This window comes from Coccomyxa subellipsoidea, assembly GCF_000258705.1.
Source record: "Coccomyxa subellipsoidea C-169, whole genome shotgun sequence".
NCBI classification, from domain to species: Eukaryota; Viridiplantae; Chlorophyta; class Trebouxiophyceae; family Coccomyxaceae; genus Coccomyxa; species Coccomyxa subellipsoidea.
Genome location: NW_005178034.1, coordinates 1,847,174 through 1,865,473, shown reverse-complemented (window position 1 = coordinate 1,865,473; position 18,300 = coordinate 1,847,174). Strand labels below are relative to the sequence as shown.

At 51.0% G+C, this 18,300-nt stretch overlaps 3 protein-coding genes across 3 annotated transcripts; 2 read left to right on the top strand and 1 right to left on the bottom strand.

Moving 5' to 3' along the window:
• Positions 1-933: 933 nt before the first annotated feature.
• Positions 934-3,513, top strand: COCSUDRAFT_64027 (hypothetical protein; the record flags this gene model as incomplete). Its single annotated transcript, XM_005647394.1, has 8 exons — positions 934-1,015; positions 1,152-1,202; positions 1,427-1,495; positions 1,774-1,818; positions 2,078-2,239; positions 2,548-2,670; positions 2,887-2,979; positions 3,368-3,513. 8 exons carry the CDS (start codon positions 934-936, stop codon positions 3,511-3,513), a joined length of 771 nt encoding a protein of 256 aa, XP_005647451.1.
• A 1,871-nt stretch (positions 3,514-5,384) lies between these two features.
• Positions 5,385-11,172, top strand: COCSUDRAFT_66447 (hypothetical protein; the record flags this gene model as incomplete). Its single annotated transcript, XM_005647393.1, has 13 exons — positions 5,385-5,426; positions 5,666-5,737; positions 5,919-6,001; positions 6,151-6,310; positions 6,440-6,562; positions 6,873-7,046; positions 7,595-7,715; positions 7,969-8,180; positions 8,558-8,731; positions 9,157-9,249; positions 9,582-9,698; positions 10,007-10,132; positions 10,624-11,172. 13 exons carry the CDS (start codon positions 5,385-5,387, stop codon positions 10,786-10,788), a joined length of 1,662 nt encoding a protein of 553 aa, XP_005647450.1. The 3' UTR covers positions 10,789-11,172.
• Positions 11,173-13,242: 2,070 nt separating this feature from the next.
• Positions 13,243-15,576, bottom strand: COCSUDRAFT_64025 (hypothetical protein; the record flags this gene model as incomplete). Its single annotated transcript, XM_005647392.1, has 5 exons — positions 13,243-13,337; positions 13,540-13,695; positions 13,783-13,947; positions 14,349-14,495; positions 15,495-15,576. The coding sequence occupies 5 exons, from the start codon at positions 15,574-15,576 to the stop codon at positions 13,243-13,245; spliced, it is 645 nt and encodes a 214-aa protein (XP_005647449.1).
• Between the last annotated feature and the right edge of the window lie 2,724 nt (positions 15,577-18,300).

The window sequence follows — 18,300 nt, the reverse complement described above, 5'->3', positions numbered from 1 at the left end:
AGCCGCCTTGCTGAGACTAAGGACTTAGTGTAACATATCAGCAGCTGGCCCTTAGTGTGTGAGGACTGGCCAAGAGCTACCTTCATGTTGCATGGTGAGGCGCCGCTTTGTATGCTGGCTTGCAGAGACTTTGACGGTGCAGTGTATTAGCAGCTGTCCTTCAACGTGGGAGCCACAGCTGGCTGAAAGATGCTTGGATGAGGGCTGATTTGGGCCTGCATGCAGCGGCATGACTGCAAATCCAAGGGCATGCATGTCTCTAGAGAACCCGGGCATGCATGTCTGCATGCATGCTTGTTTCGAACATGCAGACGTCCAGGACAAGTAAGAAAGCTGAATGCTTCTTTCATTGCTTTGATTAGGAAATTGATTTCGAGGCTGGCGTGAGGGGTTGCGGCAGCAAGTATAAACTGTCTATCAGCTGTTGCTGTGCATGCATGCTCCGGAGTGTAGTTACTTGCAGACTCTGCAGTCTAGCAGACACGTGTCTGGCCATAGAGCACAGCCATCGAGCATGGTGGCAGGTCCTGCAGTAGAGTTCACAGAATGATTGCTGTAAAAGCAGGTCTTGCCAGTTCCAAGCTCAATCCAAGTGTAAAACGGTGCGCAGTACCGACAACAGGCTGCATGCATGCATGCAGAACCCTTCTTGAGCAGGAGCAAAGGCCCGCGCCTCACTATGCACCTTTAGAAACCTCTGTTGATGAGATTAATGCGAAGTCATGCATTTCAGAGTGACCCAGACTCATGCATGTCAATTAGTCAATGCATTTGGGCCAGGCCTGACTCAGCTGCCAGGTGGTTCCCAGCACCATGCGCTGTCGGCTGGGACACAACGAGAGGGAGGACACTTCTGAGCGCATATTCTCTTGTCTGTCTCAAAACCAGCACCACCACATCCTTGTACTGCTTTCCTGACGGCAGAGCGGTGGGATGTGCGAGAACGGTTTCTGCATATACAGCTTCATTGTGCTGTTTGCAGCCGCGGCGCTGTACCAAAACCAGAAAGACAGCTGTATTGTCCCTCTCTTGACCTCCTTTACTCAGTGCTGCTCTGTTTGGGCATCTGGCAATCAGGATTGGGGCCTATTCACTCTTGCAGGTCCACGACCCGACACACCCACTGACAAGGCGCCTTCTGTCCTGTGCAGGGAGTCTTTTCAGCTTCGAAGTGCCCAAGATCCTGCCAACCACCACAAACGGTGAGCCTGATCGTGTAGATCTCGAACTTCCAGGTCTCTGGCCACGACCTGACGTTTTGCCGACCACCGACCTGCTGGACGAGCACTGCTTCTAGGAATTCGGCACCAACGGACCTGCAGCAGCTGTGCATGCATATGCATACTGTGCTGATCAAGTGAAGGATGGCTCTGTCAGCCGCTATTTGCAGCATTCTGAGCTCTGCCTGGTTTTCCAACTTATGCAGGCACCCAGCAGCAGACTGATATCTTCCTCTATGATGGCCAGAATCTGGCACTGGCTGTGGAAACTCTGGGTGAGTGCTGTGCTGCATCAGTGCTTATCCCATATGTGATGGAAGTGAGGCAAGAAGGCTTTAGCATCCTCACTGTCATTTCTATGCTGCTTGGTCCACTAACAAGTATCTTGCTATGTGGCAGAGCTGAGTCTCTACACCAGACTGAAGGTCACTGAGAGTAAGTGCCTTATGGTCCTTCTGGCAAAGCAGACACACATTGCTTCCATTCCCTCTCATGTTACTGATGTAGCTGCTGAGCTGTGCTGACAGTTTGCATGCCTCATGCACATGCACAGATGGTACGGAGCTACCGGGCCTCTTCAAGCTGGCCAATGTTCCCGGTGAGTTGCACTTCCTCTCTGCTTTTTATGAATTAGCCCTTTGTAGTTGGCATGGATTGTGCATGGGAAGGAAGACCCGTTCCTGCAGATTCGATGCCTGGCCCTGCATGTCTGTTGTTGCTTTGGAGAGCAAGGCAAAGTGATCTGCATCATCAAGCAGACATTGTTCCCCTGAGCCCAAGCATTTTGCCTGCTCTGTTGGAGATTACTGATGTCGCTCTGGTGCACAAGGCTGAGGTCATTCTGCTCTGGTGGATAGGGCAGCCAGGGCAGAGGCACCTGGTGCCTATGGACGAGGATGCTTCCAACACAAACATCACTTCCCCAAACCTGCAGGCCTCAAACTTGAGCGGACCGCTCCAGCCAACAGAGGGCAATACCCAGTCGGTGCCTGATACCCTGGGCCTGCTCGGCGCTCGAGGTGCCTCCTCATGCCCTCCTCCACAACTTGCGCAGAGAGTGTCTCTTGCTTGCAGCGCTTCCTGCCAGTCATTCTCACCAGGTGGCTGTTGGCTGCGGTGCAATCTGCAATCCTGTCATGCATCCTGACATGCATGTCCGCACAGTATAACCTCTGGGAGCTTAAGCCTCTATCATGCATGCCCTCAAGCTGTCCTGAGGAGCCATGGAATATTGAAGATATCTTCAAACTTGTCATTGTGCCCCTTTGGAGGTATCCAGTTGAGACACAGCGGCAAGGATTGTAGAAGGGTATATTGTGCAATGCAGGCAAAGCCGAACACATCTGGGAAGTGTCTATGGGCCACTACAGCAGCCAGAACGTGTCAGAGGCTGCAGTGACTCAATTGGCCACCCGGGTCTACAAAGAGCACGCTGATGAGTTTTCTGATGGTGCGCATCTCCCTTGTATACATGAGCAAGCACTGCAATGCACTTAAGCGCGTAGGATGCCTCTTGATACATTTGTGGCGGCAGGAATGAGGTTGGTACGCACTGCAGAAAAGTGATGATGCTTTGGCATGCCCAAAGAATCAGCCATATTCCCCTCTGACGACCATGCACAGGCTTGCCAGGCATTCAGGCTGACTCGTTGTCTCTTGCTTGCAGGGATCTCAAACTTCGCTGAGGAGTGCGCCAAAACATTGTCTCACAATGTGACCAAAGCTGCTGAGCTCTTCTGGGGGTGGAAGGTCGCAATAGGTACTGAAGTTGACATGCTGGTCCACCGCTGCTGCCGGTCCCGCTGGACCCTTTTCAGTGCGCTCCTTGCTAGCTGTGAATCTCGCAAACCATGCCCAGCGTCTGACTTTTGAATGCCTGCAACATTATGCCCGGTGTAGGGCATAAAACAAACACAGCACAAGTTGTCTGGTTCAGCAATAAATGTTGCAAGGCGTCTGCTGTGCCAGCAATCTGCAGATTGAGTGGAATGGAATGAAGGCAAACAGCATCAAGTCATTGCATGCATTGTTGCTCTGCCAGCAGTCTGCAGGTTGAGCAGATTGGAATGAGATGCCAACAGCATCATGTGATTGCATGCATTGCTGCTCTGACGCTCTCTGATTATGGAATCTGTGTGCATGCACAGGAATTGGCGAGCTAGCTCTGAAACTCCCTGTGAACCAGCAGCAGCAGCACCTGTCCCTCTTGCTGACATCCATCTGCAGCGGCGCGGTGGGGAATTGCGTTATCTTGCCCACCCGGCCGCCAGGCGTCTCCCTCACACCCACCTAGCTTTGTTGAACTTCCTCAAGTCTTACCTCAATCAGCTGGGGAAAAACAGTATCTTGAGATCAGTCAATATCCAAGCCAGTGCCATGGAGTCAATTTCAGAGAGTTTTTTGCCGGCTGAGACTTATGTCGTAGACATCAGGCTTTTATTGCAGTAGGGTAAGAACTTGTGTAGCGGCTCACAAATGACACTGCAACTTAGGACAGGACAGGTTGATGGGTCCTGCTGATGTGCAATAGTTCCAAATCTTTACAAGTTAGGATTTGTGGCTTCAGGAGCGTGTGGCGTGATCCTGCCAGATCCCGTGACACGGGCAGGTGGCTATGTAAGAGCTTTTCCAAGCATATTTTGCTACATCATAGTCTGCCACATCCAGGTTGGATCACCGAGCTCCCGGTTGCACATTTTATGGTCGGAGACTTTTTGCGGAGTTATGTCCAGGTGCCAACCTCGAACGGTAGGGAGCTCGATGCCCAAAATCACGAAGGCCTGCACGAGAGCAAACCCACATAGCACAACAAGAGCATCCAGGTATCGCTGCAAACTGCTGCCATCACTGTCTAGCACATGATCCATGCAGTCATCAGCCGGGCCTGTAGCTACTTTCTATAAAAAAAACAGCGTACCTTGGGGTTGCAAACGCTGCCAAAAGGAGCGTAGCACCTGGGCGCATCCAAGAGACTGAGCCTGATGTCAGTGGTGTAGTCATCAGTACTGATATCATCGATTGCGCAGTAAGTTGCTATGGGGCGGCCAACATCTGTATCCTGCGCCAGCATGACATCTTGGCAAATGGACTGGTCCTTTTCCCTGTTGAAAAGTGCATATGAAGGGATCAGGTCCTTACAAAACCACCATTCCAGCAATTACCTCAACTGGCCAATCATATGTCATTGAAGCATCATATGCCGATGGCCATACGCAACAGCCATAGATCAAGTGACCGAGCCCGTTTCTTCTTTCTACAGCCAGGCAAGTCCCATTTTGTGCGTAATCATCATAGGCTTGTGGTCCCCAAGGATGCACGATTTTCCTCCTTCTTTCCTCAGAAGTCATTGTGCGGACAGTCACAATTCCCAGGTCAACAAACGAGGAGCCCAAATCTTTTAGGTTTCTCCCTTGATTAAATGACTGCAGTTGTTGGACACACATAGTGATTCACTGCTTCTTTTTTTTGATGGGCTAGACGGCACGAATTGTGACCTCTTAGAACGCACCCCAAGGTCAGCTGCACTTGATCAATATGGCAGGCCGCACACAGGCTGGATATCGCACCTGTCCCTCAAGATCCATGGCATAGCTTGTAATCATGGTCAAGAATGTAATGAAGATCTCCTTCTTCATACCGTCTCAGAATTCTGAACCCAATAAATTGCAATTTATCGCACGTACCGTGCTTCTTGACCAAAAGCCAGCTAAGCGATTTTCACCAGCGTTGTTCCACCATCGTAAGAGCAGACCATAATTCGCTATGAGAGCGAAGTGATCGGCCTCATATTGTCCGGGTTCTCTTGGTCTCGTTCGTTGCTTTGGGGCTGCGAGATTGGGGTTAGCTTATGGTGAGTCACCCAAATGGAGCCCTCAGCTTCCCACAGTGCCTGCTCTGCTTCTTGCGCTTCACATAGCTGGAACTCCATTTAACACAGATTGATTGAACTCTACATTCTGTCCGAGAGTGTGAAGACGTTTGGGCTCCAAGGAGCTGAACTTATTCAGGCTCTCTTGAGCTCGATGGATTGTTGACAAGCGTATGCGGTGCACTATGCTTTGTTTGGCCGCAGAAGCATGCTACTAGTGAAGTGATTTTTGCAAGTACAGTCACACATTTCACCAAACAGGACATAGCTTACTGTGGCCAGACATGGCCAAACCTATGCAGGATCCACTCAGTTCTCTGGCATTCGCTGACGAAGAGGTGATATGGCCTACAGCCTTTTTATTTACGTTGTGGACCTCGTTTCTGCTCTTTGATGGCCGAATACTGCGTATTTACGATGTTGCAATTTTGAGCATCATCTTCTGTCGTTGCTGGGACGCATGATTAATGAAAATGTCTTCACTGCAATGCAACAATGAGTATGGTATCACTGATAACCAATGATCACGGATGTGCAACATAGATCTTTGCACGAATTGTGAGTTGCCGGTTTGCAGGATGACCTCGAAGAGGAGGTGCCCATTCACGATGAGCCTTCCCTCCCAGAAGAGGCTTTGTTGGCCGGCTCGGTAAGTACTGTGGGATATTCTCACTTGCGAGCTCCTTGAAATCATCGGACGTGTTCTAACCCTAAATAAAATTTTAGCAGGGGCATCCAGACTGGACCTGTCTTGGATCCTTGGAAGCTTCATGTCGATTCCTTGCTGGAAGAAGTCAGACTGCTGTAAATGTGTCTCTGGTATGCTACAGGCACCCTTGAGGGATGAAGAGCAGGGAAACAGCTCATACACAGACACCTATGCCACAAGAGCGCAGCAGGATGATACAACAAGGTGCACATGACCTGCACACTGCTCAACCCTTATCATCTCCTGGTTCTTGCACCTTATACCGATCTCTTTCCTATTCCACCGCTGCGGAGTGCATGACTTGCAATTTGCTTCAAGAAGTTTTCACTGATCCTTCTTTCTTGGTTTTGCAGGGTCGATACTCTTGCGAGCTATGGGCAGCTGGTGGGTCCGCCCTCATATGATGACTCGGTCCTCTTTGAACGCAACGACCCCAATGAGGAGCCAGGCGGTGCAAGCAGCGCCAGCAGCCGCCCGCCCCTGAAGATATCCGTCACTGACCCTGTGAAGAAGGTGTGGCGCTCGCCATGTCTTGTCCTACCTTTTTGAGTCACTGCAGCTCGTGTTTCTCACACGCAGGCCTGCCACACCAAGCGTGCAGGCCATATGAGAAGATCTTTGGGGAATCACACTGCATTGCAGGTGGAGCAGGGCTTTCTGGGCGTGCAGGGAGGCCATGTGACATACCGTGTCAGCACATCCACCTCTCTGCCCACCTTCTCCCGCCCCGAAGTCACCGTCAGGCGGCGCTTCAGAGACTTTGTGGTGAGTCCACCTCTGTGCCTTGCGTGCAAGATGCGATATACCCCCGTACATCACATGTGCATCCTGAACAGACTTCCTACCTCTGTGCGTTAGAAGAGGCCTTAGATGCATGCGTGTGCCGTTATGCACTTGCATTTCAGTATTTTATGCAGGTCATTCGCGTCGTACGTGGGATGTTCACTGAAATGTCTCTACTTCTGCATGCGCTGCTTGATGCAAGGAAGGATACATGCCAGCATCAGTGAATGATGCAGACAGCAAACGCCCTATAGCAAGGTGGCTGACACATTTGCCTGCTGCGCCAAACCAGGCGCTGGCGGATCTGCTGAAGGTGACTCATCGCGGATATTTCATCCCCCCGCGGCCGGAGAAGAACCCGGTGGAGGGTCAGCGCGCGCAGCAGGACTTTGTGGAGCAGCGCCGCGCAGCGCTGCAGCACTACCTGGAGCAGCTGGCCGCACACCCCGCCCTCTCCCGCTCTGAGGTGCGCCAATTAGAGGCCAAAAGCTTGCTGCAAGGCCGAGTGTGTCTGGCTGATGACGTATCATCCCATCATTTCCTGCTCAAGATTTGCGCAGGAAAGGGCACATAGCAGATTACAGGGTGTGTTTATTAGCCACTTCGACTGGGTTGACATAAATACCCTAGGCACAGCCATTTGTTGCACGATAGAAGTGTTGGCTTTGCTCAATGCCTATCAAGTTGACTATTGGAGCGGTGACTCGCTTGCGGTATGGAGTAGTCGTTTTTAGCGACTGCATGTTGTCTGGGTGCTTCTTGCTGTTTCCATTTTTAGCTGACATGCCTTACAGCTGTGCACGAGTGGTGATTTATAACTAATCTGACTCGCCATGTTGCTCTTCTTGGTGAGATGCGGTGCAGTAATTTGTGCTGACTGTGATGCATGTCAGAGTGAGCAGCAACATGGCATCACAGAGGACGCTGTGCATTGCCGGTCTGCACTTTTATTGGCATCCATTGCATCAGAAATCTAAGAATGCTGGCGTAGAGACCGTATGTATTGCATCACAGGAGCTGAAGGCCTTTCTGGAGATTGAGGGGGCACTGGCGGACAGCTATCAGTGGCGCCAGTTGCACCCCATGCAGGGGTCAGTCCTGGAGGGCATCGCCCGCCTGCCTAAGCAGCTCCTGGGTGCGCCCCTCTTCATATTCCCCTTGCCTTTTCTTCATAATCTTTCCTGGCAGCCTCATTTGCTGCAGCAGTCCCTCATACTCGTCATGTCGCTGCCACACCCGTCATACATTCCTGCGTGGGGGCCCATTGTTGCATTTTGTTTCTAGTTTGTATCTACCTTTCTGGTAGATGCAAGTCCTCGCTGGCTACCATCGAACTCTTTTGCATGGGGATGTACTTTTTGCTTTGAAATTCAGTCAATATGCCACAGGCCAGGAGGGCACGATAGCGGCCCCCGCGGAGGCAGCGCAGTCGACGAAGAACACGAGCGATCTGCTGCGCCGGTGGAAGGAGTACGCAACAAGCTTCAAGGACAATCTCAAGAGCGAGCCGGCCCCCATGAGCGAGGCAGAGGTCAGCCTGCGCAACGAGAAGATCAAGATTGACGACTTCCAAGACAAGGTCATGGCCGCCAGTCGCAAGGTGCGGCCGCTCTTTACTTCACATGCTCTTACATGCACAATTTTGATTGCCCATGCAGTGCTATGTGTTGTGTTTCTCTTCTGCTGGCGGTGTCCGACTCAACAGCGTTCCCAGGGGTCCAGGCATACTCCTGCAATACGTGAACCTTTCGCTTTCTAGCAACCTCAATTATGCATCATAGATATCCATGATTAGGAGGTACTGAAGACACGTTATGACCTGCACAGCTGCTAGAGACTGGCCCGCAACGCCTGTGTTCCGTTCTCAGACTGGTCTGCAAACCACCGAGCTGCTTCCATGCACCACACCCTTTTGTTAGAATCAATGCGAGCCTTGAGAACAAACTGTTGAGCTGATGTGTTGTGCCCGGGGACCAGGCTGAAAAGATGGTGAAGGAATTTGAGGAGATGGGCAATGCGCTGGGCGACCTGGGCCTGGCCTTCATAAAAATTGCAAAGTATGAGGATGAGGAGGGCGCGCGCACCGGCCCCTACACCGACTCCTCATCCGCTTCCAAGGCCATCTCAGCAGACACCCGCCGCATCGGCATGGTGCGCCACGCCTGCTTGCAATGACCATCTATCAAGACAAACACAGCGGGCTTCACAATTGTTTGTGCACTTGCTTGCAAAGTGCTGCTCTGTTTTCGTATTTGCAAGTTCCTGTTTCCTCAAGAGTCCTTCCAAAGCCTAAACAGTAAATGAAGGCTTTCATCTCAGCCGACGCCCGCTCCATTGGAGCACTGTGCGCGCCACCCCTGCTCGGACTTGATTGCTGATAAAGTTAGAAGCAATCTGAGGCTGATCTTTCTGGCATGTGCCAGCATGTGCACCCACATGCATGCACTTGCACATGGTACACGAAAAATTTGGCTTGCCGCATGGATGCAAGGCTGCGTGTATGCAAGCGAGTTTCTCTGCTGTATGGTTTCACTGACACATCTAGTATGGCTTATTTTCTGCATGGTGTTGTGCAGTCGTCGGTGCGGCTGAGCCGGCTGACTCGGCAGGCGACGGCCAGCTTTGCAACAGAGCTCAGCCCGATCCACGACCACCTTGCACTCACCCCGGTGCGCGCTGAATGCTGGCCTCTCCTTGTAACCCAATAAAAAGACATGCAGACATCTGCATGTGGCTATAAGTTTATCAGCGGTTCTTGAACCTGACACTGCCGTTTTGCACAATGGCTTCGTTGCATTGCGTTGCAAAGGGCAGCATTGGTTCTCTAATGGCCAGGCAATCTGGCGCTTGTGGGAAGGTGAAAGAGCTGCTTCTTTCAGGAGTTTCTGTCGTGTTTTGAAAAGGAAATATGCAATATATCGGTCAGGGGAATAGAGGAGACCTTGTGCTGACAGCGCAAGTTTTTTTCTGCCACCTGAATCACGGTGCTGTGCTGTCACAGGCAGTGGGGAAGGCGCTGCGTGAGCGCGAGCAGGCGCTACTGACACTGCATGCGCTGGAGGCAGAGCTGCGCCGCAAGCGCCGCGGCATCGGCTCCCTCGAGCAGGAAGGCTCCCAGGTGCGCTGACGCTCCCGGCACATGCCAGCAGCATGCCGCCAGAGCTTGCTGTATTTTGCATCTTTTCCGCCCTTTAGCTATTTGATCCTCAGGTGTCTGATGGGAGGGCGTAAGAAGCAGTGGCACACAGCAAGTACTTGATCTGCAGTATATGTCCTTCTGCATCCCCATTCCTTAGGTTATGCCAAGGTCCCAATGAGGGGACTTGGGAAGATCTTGTCACCAGCTCACTGTTCAGGCCCTGAGTCATGCGACCGAGAGTCGGGCAGTGGGTGATCTATTACACCAGTGGTGACTCACCCGCGCAGGTATTTGGCGGCGACAAGGGGAAGACACGGCGTGTGGCGAATCTGCAGAGTGACGTGGCCGCGCTGGAGGCGGCGATAGAGGCAGCGGGCGCCGAGTACAACCGCGTCCTCGAACGCAACCTCAAGGTGCGCAGTGCTTACCCACTTTCTTCTCAAACATCATCTTCGACACAATTGAGTTGAAGCATTGAGGGAAGAAGTAAGAGTAGGTCCTGTGCCTGTGGCGTGGGATAAGTGCAAACTGCAGTCCAAGCAGGGATGCAGGGGAGGATTGTATTAGAGGAGGATTCCTGAAGAGGGGGCTGCAGCTGGTGTGACGGGTTTGAACCTAGCTGATACTCAGCATACAGTGCAGGAAATGGAATATCAGATAGTGTGCGTTGCTGCGCATGTGTTTTCGAGGGTCTCTTTTGCAGATTTGCACTTCAGCAGCCCTTTAGCAAGCTGCTGCCGTGCAGCTGATGTGGGAACCTGGGACCGAACGCAGAATCCTGCGGGAAGGAAATGCCAGGCAGTCTGATCGCTGCCCACACAACGCAGACTCAGGATTGAGGGAATCCTTTTGCATGACACATGCAGCACTGCTTCAAACTGGATTTGTTGTGCTGTGTGCGCAGGAGATGCAGCGGTGGGCAGCCGACCGGGGCCGCGACTTCACGACGATGCTGAATCAGTTTGCCGGCATGGAAGTGGCCTTCCACGAGCGCTGCAGAGACGTCTGGCTCGAGGTGGCCGAGCAGTTTGAAGAGGGGGCCGGTTCCCCCGGTACAGCGCAGCACTGAGCCGCACTGGTTCTCTGAAAATGGTCTCATCGTGTGTCTTGGCCTTGGATCATACCTCAGTCGCAGCTGACCCCAAGGGCTGGTGAGGGTGATTGAGGAGAACAGCAAAGTCTGCTGTCCTGTGCTCTGCATTGTCACGATTTGATATGAGAAAGTGTGGTCTGCATATTATTGCTCCTGGCAGAGGAGGCCTTGATGCTGACAAGGTGTGAGGATGCTTCAGATGTTCAGGGCTCATATGTAGGAGCAAAACAAGACCAACTTGAGAAATGGCCTGTTTGGCTGAGGCGCTCTGTTGGGAATGAACCATAGCTGCTGAAAGAGGTGGTAAGAAAACCGGCGTGTATGCTTGCTTGAAAGGAACCCGGTTAATCAAATCAAGACAGGCATCTGGCTTGAAAGGTGGTGTCAATTCATCTACTTCTTAATCGTCCTGTTCTTGTGCGTTGACATTGTTGATATCAGCTGTGACGTCGGTAAACTTGTAAATGTAGCTGATCATTCCTGACGGGAAGTCCCCAATTTTTTGGAGAATGCGCCGAATTGCCTAGCGCTGGGGTGTGCATTGTGGATTGGCTTGAAATCTGGATTAGAAGAATTTGTTCAACGCATCTGCTGCATAGCTATCCGTCTCTCAAAGAGCACTAACATTTCTCACATTCAAAGCACAGCGTGCGACCAATCTGTGCTCTCTTTGGGACTGCTTTTGCACTGAGTATCAAGGCGCGGTGCTCACATTGGCGGCATCAGATCACGATCCGATACAATTCCTCAAGCTGGCGGGCGTACTCAACCTCAAATGAATCCTTTGCATGCTGCGATTTTATTGCTCTGCTCACTTCATGTGCCGAATTGATTGTCACTTCAACTATGTGATCTCCTGCACTTATGGGATTGTCCTGTTTGTTGAGACTGGTCTTCCACCGCGTAGACACAGTGCCATCCTGCAGCAATGAATGCGCTCTTGATATTGATCAGAATTTAGCAATGCCATGAGCGCAGATGATACTCTCAGGTCAACTAGAAGAGTGGCCAAATGGGACCAAAGAGACATATTAAATCATTTACACTGAAAGGTGATCGGGGTAACTTACCGGCGGGTTGCATGGACTACCGAGCTTGGCCTCAGTAAGCAGTGCGACCTTCACTAGAGTCATGCTGATTGGTGTGTTGTTCTTCCAGATGTAGCGGCACAGTGTGTCAAAGACAACTGGTCTTATTTTATGCTTTTCCTGGGAACGTACAGGCTCAAATCAGAAACATACAACAGTTAGGCGGCACACTTTGAGAGCTTCCATATGGCCAGAATCGGGGCATCAGGATGCAGAGGTTACCTCATAATCAGCAAACCTTGATCCAGCAAGGATTTTTTTTGGACGGTAACAGCAGAGCATGATTTGGCTTGTCACGTTTGTGCCCGTCAAGTCACTCCCAGAAGATATGTTCATTGGCTGGTATGCTGGAATAGCCGTGTGGTTCCAACCGGACTGCTGGACGGCCTGCAGGCAATTATTTAGAAGGCATTGGCTTGCTTTTGGCCATCTCCTTTAGATATTCGCAAGCTGATCGTTTGCAGGTCTTCACAGAACATTCTGGCGGCAAATAGAGATGTTCAAAGTTCGGAGGACACTCATGCCTTTTATCTCGCACCTCAGAGGCTACTCCGTTTAGGTAAATGACCAAAATACAATACTGGAAGCTCAGCAGAGTTCTGTAAGGCGGACAACGATTCTCTCTCGTTCGTGGGGTGCACCACTTGTTGGCTGTGCACATGGGCTTACCCATCTCTGCTTTATCAATCAGGAACTTGAACAATCAAACCCAAATTATTAGCCTTGATCTCAAAACGGAAGTGCCACTCCTGGTATCAGCACGAAGGAGCCATTCCTGGTATAAACACGAAGGAGGCAGGGGGGGTAACCTAGGAGAACTCCCCCTGATGGAGGTATATTTCCCCTGAAGGCTTGGTCCGTGACGTCATGTCACGTGGGTCACATGCACTAGTCCTGGCCCGGTGACTCACTGATTGAGACCAACATCATTTTAAACCATTTTGTCAATGTTCTTGACATCAACATGCACCGCTTTGACAGCTTTGTTGAGGTGCAAGTGCGTGTGAATACATTGATGCACGTGCAACTGAAGTAATCAGAGACTTTACATTGAAGATTGCTATCTGCAGACATTCATTAATGGCTTACGTGCCCACTGGTATCGAGCACACATATGAATGCATCTTTTGACTGGAGAAACCCCTGCACAACATATCTCCTGCACTCAGAGATGCTTACTTCCTGACCCAAAAAATTTCCCAGTCCCATTCTCTGTACAAGCATTGCCGCATGCGAACAATATACACGGTGCTCTGCGCATAAGGCAAGCTCAGATAGAACAGAGCTGCAGCCACCATCTGCTGCTAAGAGGTGCTTTGAAGAGTAATAAAGTGCCTGACACTCAGTACGCTGACCCACGCTGGCAGCTTCCAGGACAGAAACTCAGAGCAATGCGGTACATCGGCTTGGCCTGGCTGCCCCCCAGTTTCCGCAGCTCTGCGACGAAAGACACCGCACCGTTCAGCCATGCAAGACACGTCTGCGCTCATGCAGGTGTGTGCTGCCTGGCTTACTTATTTAGACTCTCACGTAGCTCACGGAAAGGACTTCTTAGGCGGCACCAAAAGCAAATATCATGGCCATAAGGGCAGTGCAGGGGATTCACAAAAAAATTTGCTGGTCGGATTGTGAGGCTTACCGCTGCACAGGATGCGGCCAGGGGAATTCTTGATCCACAGAACGAATCCGAGCACTTTAACAGCCCCTGCTGCCGGATCGCTGCTTTCGTGGATCTCATTGTACAAAGAGAAAGCCCAGCTCTCAGCAGCGCGCTGAGATGTCAAGCACCAGATCCCTGTACACATAGCAGCTCAGAGATTAACTGCAAGGAAGCAACAATAAATGTGGTACAACAAACAGGAACACAAAGTTAGGTTCTCACCATCTGTTGCTGAAGTGATCTGTGCACGCAGTGCCAGCGCGACCTGGGCGAACTCAGACTTCATGAAATTATCCTCCAAGTCTTCTGTCCCGCCATACTTGCGCAGGGGAAAGATGAAAGGCAGGTACTCCGAGATGCCGTCCCCGGCATTATCAGTGGGGGATTCTGCACACATCAGAGGCTTCCCTTGGAATTTATATTGCCACATGGCGCGTCATGTCTGGGAAAAGAAAGCTGCAGCATTGTGAAGGGCCTTCACTGAAGGCCAAGCGACCCTGCTGCTTATATAAAGACAGGAGACTCGCTTCCAGCACGGAGGGTTTCTTGCTCGAGGGAAGCAGCACCTTTCTTCGGCTTCAGGTCCCGGCCAGGTCTTGTGGATGGTCCTGCAGAATACCAGGGAAATAGTCAGTGGCTGCCAGGCGGTTTGTGCGTTGTAGTGGTTCATACAACATGAACCATTCTTCAGCCCTGCAGCATTCCTTGCTGGCTTCAAATCAGATGCACACAGTTGTTTGATGGTGAAGATGCTGCAGACAAGGTTGGTGGGGGTTGCTCACGACTACCTGCATCAATGGAGCAGCCGCAGCCGTTGCTGGGCACATACCGCCAGAAGCCGCTGCTGCCCCCACATCCATCCACCAAAAACGCGGGGCTGAGAATATCTGAGCCCTCATCAGAGTCTGCGTTCTCTTTGTTCTCCTCAAGAGTACCTGCAATGGCATCAGAAGCTAGGACATCCGCATTAAAAGGTATTTGCCAGCACGTCAGCAACAGGATGGCCTCTTAATCGCCTCTGAGTGCCTCAAGGTACACAGGAAGGTATTGATAAATGTGTTTCTTTTCAAGAGTTGCATATGATGCATGTCATCCCGCACCTTTCAGAGCAGGACCTTCATTAATTGCACAGGTAGGGTCGTTCTGCAGAAAGCTGTATGCCTGGCGCAAGTCTATAGGGTGGAAGGTGTTCTCGCACATGCCTGCATTGCATGCCACAGAAACTGCATTCATCATGCATGGTCTCAATGCAGCAGCTTTGGTCCATGCATGAGTTGCCAGCTGGTCTCTCCCAAGACAGCAGAAATATTGAACTGAGGTGCTGGCCTGCTGGACACAGCAATAAAATTCCCCCTGCATAAGGAGACACTGCACAGCAGCTGTGCCTGCTGATCAAGCTTCAGCTTACACTGGCCATATCCTGTGCATCAATTGAGTGCTGCAAAGCACTTTTGCCACATCAACAGTAGCTCAGCATCTGAGAATCTGGCAAGCCATTCCTGGGAATCACCTGGTGCAGAGCTGTCCTTCAGGTGCAATCCTTCAGGATCTGTCAGAGTTCCCACCTGCAAACCGCAGATGCACAGCTTCAAAACAGGCATATCGTTCGGCTCAACGATCCTTGCTCGAAAGATCTGAGGAAGCTATTGCACTGCACAGTGCACTTGATTGCAGGTGTTGATTTGAGTCAACAGGTGGGAAGGGAGCTCGACGAAGGTGGCGTCCGTCCACTCGTAAGCTTTACGCCTACATAGATCCTTCTTGATCCCAGCATCACCTGAGTGTGTGGAGCTGTGCCTGTCGGTGCGGTTTCTAAAGCGCCTGCATGTGATGAATACGAAGTCGGCTTTGACTTCTAAAGAAAATGAGCGACTCTTGCCATCAGCACTGAAACCAAGCGCCTGCAGTTGATCCCGTTCCATCCTTTGCCTTACCTGCAGCGAGTCCATTCTGTGAGAAGACAAGCACGGCCAGCACGACGGCGCCGGCGCAGGTGGAGCGCTTGAACTCGCCCATCGGCCCGGACGCTCTGCTATCACCTTTGCAGAAAGGGACGAGAAGATTCAATAAAGAGCAGCTTTGCCGTTCATTGGAGAGGTGCTTAGATCTTTTCTGCAGAAGCAGTGTGTCTTGCCGCTCGAAGATCTTCCAGATGGCATGCAGGACAGGTGTCGATCCTGAATCACCCTTGCCCGAGTGAACCTACCCTGCGATTTGCCCTGACCTTTTCGAATGGCATTCACATTGCAAGAAAAGCCAGGAGAGCTTGAGGATGGTGCATGGCTTGATTATTTGACTGCCCATGTGACAACATAAACACCAGTATACTGTCTGACATCTGCACAGGAATGGCGCTCAAATCCACGCAACACAGTGCAGATGTTTGGCGCGCCGCAATTACTGGCAGATAGATCTTGCAGCAACTGTGGGGTGAGCACTCTCACTTTGCAACCCCAAGAGATTTCTGATCAGTTGGATCTATATCTGTTTATTATAGAGCCTCCTGCTCTAATGAAAGGGCTTACAGTGGATACTAATAACCCCTCCCTGTCTGCTAGTGCCATTGCAGCATCCGCCCGTCTCGACAAATGCGATGCAAAGGAATCAGAAGAGGATGCTCCCTGCAACAAACACGCAGCACAGATGTGCAGGAACCTGAGTGCGCAGCACTGCGGACTGACTTGGTCTAAAATTTTATTGATTTCAAATGGGGATGCGAATCTAAATGGGCATTGCATGCATGTGCACGCACTGCTCGGTGGATAATAAAATGCCAGGATGCAATGTGCTATCAAGCTGCAAGTGGCAGGTGTGCACAGATACCATGCATGCAATTGCCTCTATGCTGTGCTGCCGCCATATCGATTAGCTGCACAGGGCAGCATAAAACCGCAACCCTCACCATGAGTATATCAGGAACACAATCCCTATTAAGGAATCCCTGCATGGCCCTTTCAAGGCACTTTGCACTTGAATTCAATTCATAGGAATTTCCTAGTAGGAACACAGTTTCTGCAAGGTGCTCTGGGGCGGTAGATAATCTTTTTCTGAAGGCACATATTGAGCAAGGCAGGGCTGGAATGTCCAGCAGGCCTATGTGCACCTTCTCATACTGCTCTTACTCACCCTGCTGGATATTGTGTTTATGGTCTGCAGCCCTGATGATACTGCTAGAAATGTCTGTCATTGTACTTATGGCCAGTCAAAACTCCTCACAGCCATGCCGCAAACAAGGCTCTTTGCCCTGTCCTATGTGACACTCCTGCTGGAACTTCCAACAGAGACCGTACTACAAAGAATCCCCTACATTCAAGATATTTTGAAGCGTTGCCCAAAGGTTAAGGAATGCATGCTTTGATAGTCATGGCAAGGGTTGACTTGCATGGGTTCTTATGCTTCAAAGACCACTGCGCCACTGGCATGCAATTGTTCCTGCTTGTGCAGAATCAATCCTCTCTTGTTCGAATCAGATGGTAAGAAACGTCCCCGTTGAATTCTTTCACCCTCGTGAACCAACCAGGAAAATATCCTTGATCCTGCAACAGGCAGGAAAATGTCACACGTGTCTTACTCAACTCAGGCCAGGAAGTACAGTCTGCAATAGCCCACAAACGGTAAGTGACAGGAAAATGTCGCAATTGTGTCATGGCAAATATCAAGGTAGTGAGCTGCTTGCCTTTGGGTAACACAGACTTCCGTTTCCCGCCTCGAAAAAGGGTGCACCCTTGAGGACAGCGATGCTGATTGGTCTGTTACCTTGCCACGCGTACTCGCATGTTGTCACAAAGGTGACTGGACCGGCAGCCAGCTGTTCCTGGCAGGAGATACAAATCTACTTAGCCTGATTCCAGCCCAGGCTGGCGGGGGGCTATTATATTGTTGAGCATCATGCCCACAGTTGACTGGGTCTTGCCCGGATATGGCAAGTCCATCAAGGGGTAGGATTATGGCAGCCTTGCTGGCGCAAGACGAGCCTTGCCTCTTGGCAGGAAAGGCGTGTAAACAAATACCCGTAGTGACATCATGCCAAGACAGGAGAGGCTGGTTGGGACTTATTGAGAGATTCTGCAACGCAAATAGGCTGGAGAAAGCATGTAGGAAGAATACCCAAGACATGCGACAAAGTGCAGGTTTGGCTTGCAAGGGAATGTCTGCTTGGTGGCAAGCATGAGAGTAGTGCGATTGCTTACCGCAAAACCAGGAATTATTGTTCCAGCAGGGATGAGGTGGAGGAAGTCTCTTGGGATCCAGCAACAGCTGTGGAATGTTGTATATCTCCTTTCACTGGGGATATCCAGTGGCAGATGCTGTATATCTGCGATATTGCCCAGGGACGTCTGGACAACCTTCAGCGCACAAGCTCAAATCATAGCACTTTTGACGATCAATACGGAAGTCCCTGAATGGAATTCGATCAGATGATCTATTCGCTACAGTCCGTGGAAATAGGAATACTGCCAGAATCGCACCGCACAAAGACAGGCGGTCAAGGTGATAATAGTTCTTGAAGGGCTGTATCGACCAGGCCTTCCCATGGCAAGTAGTTGTACGGAAACCGCAAATGCGAAGTGGCACCTTCTGAGGTGAACTTGCCGAATAAGCTAAAAGAGATTTTGGAGTAGTGCACGGTGATGTTACGCTCGTCCGCCTTTTTTAACAATTTGAACGCATGCTCCACATGGCAGTGCGCAGTGCAAAAGATGCACAGTGAGACTTTGCTCAAGCTTGCGCAGTATTAGA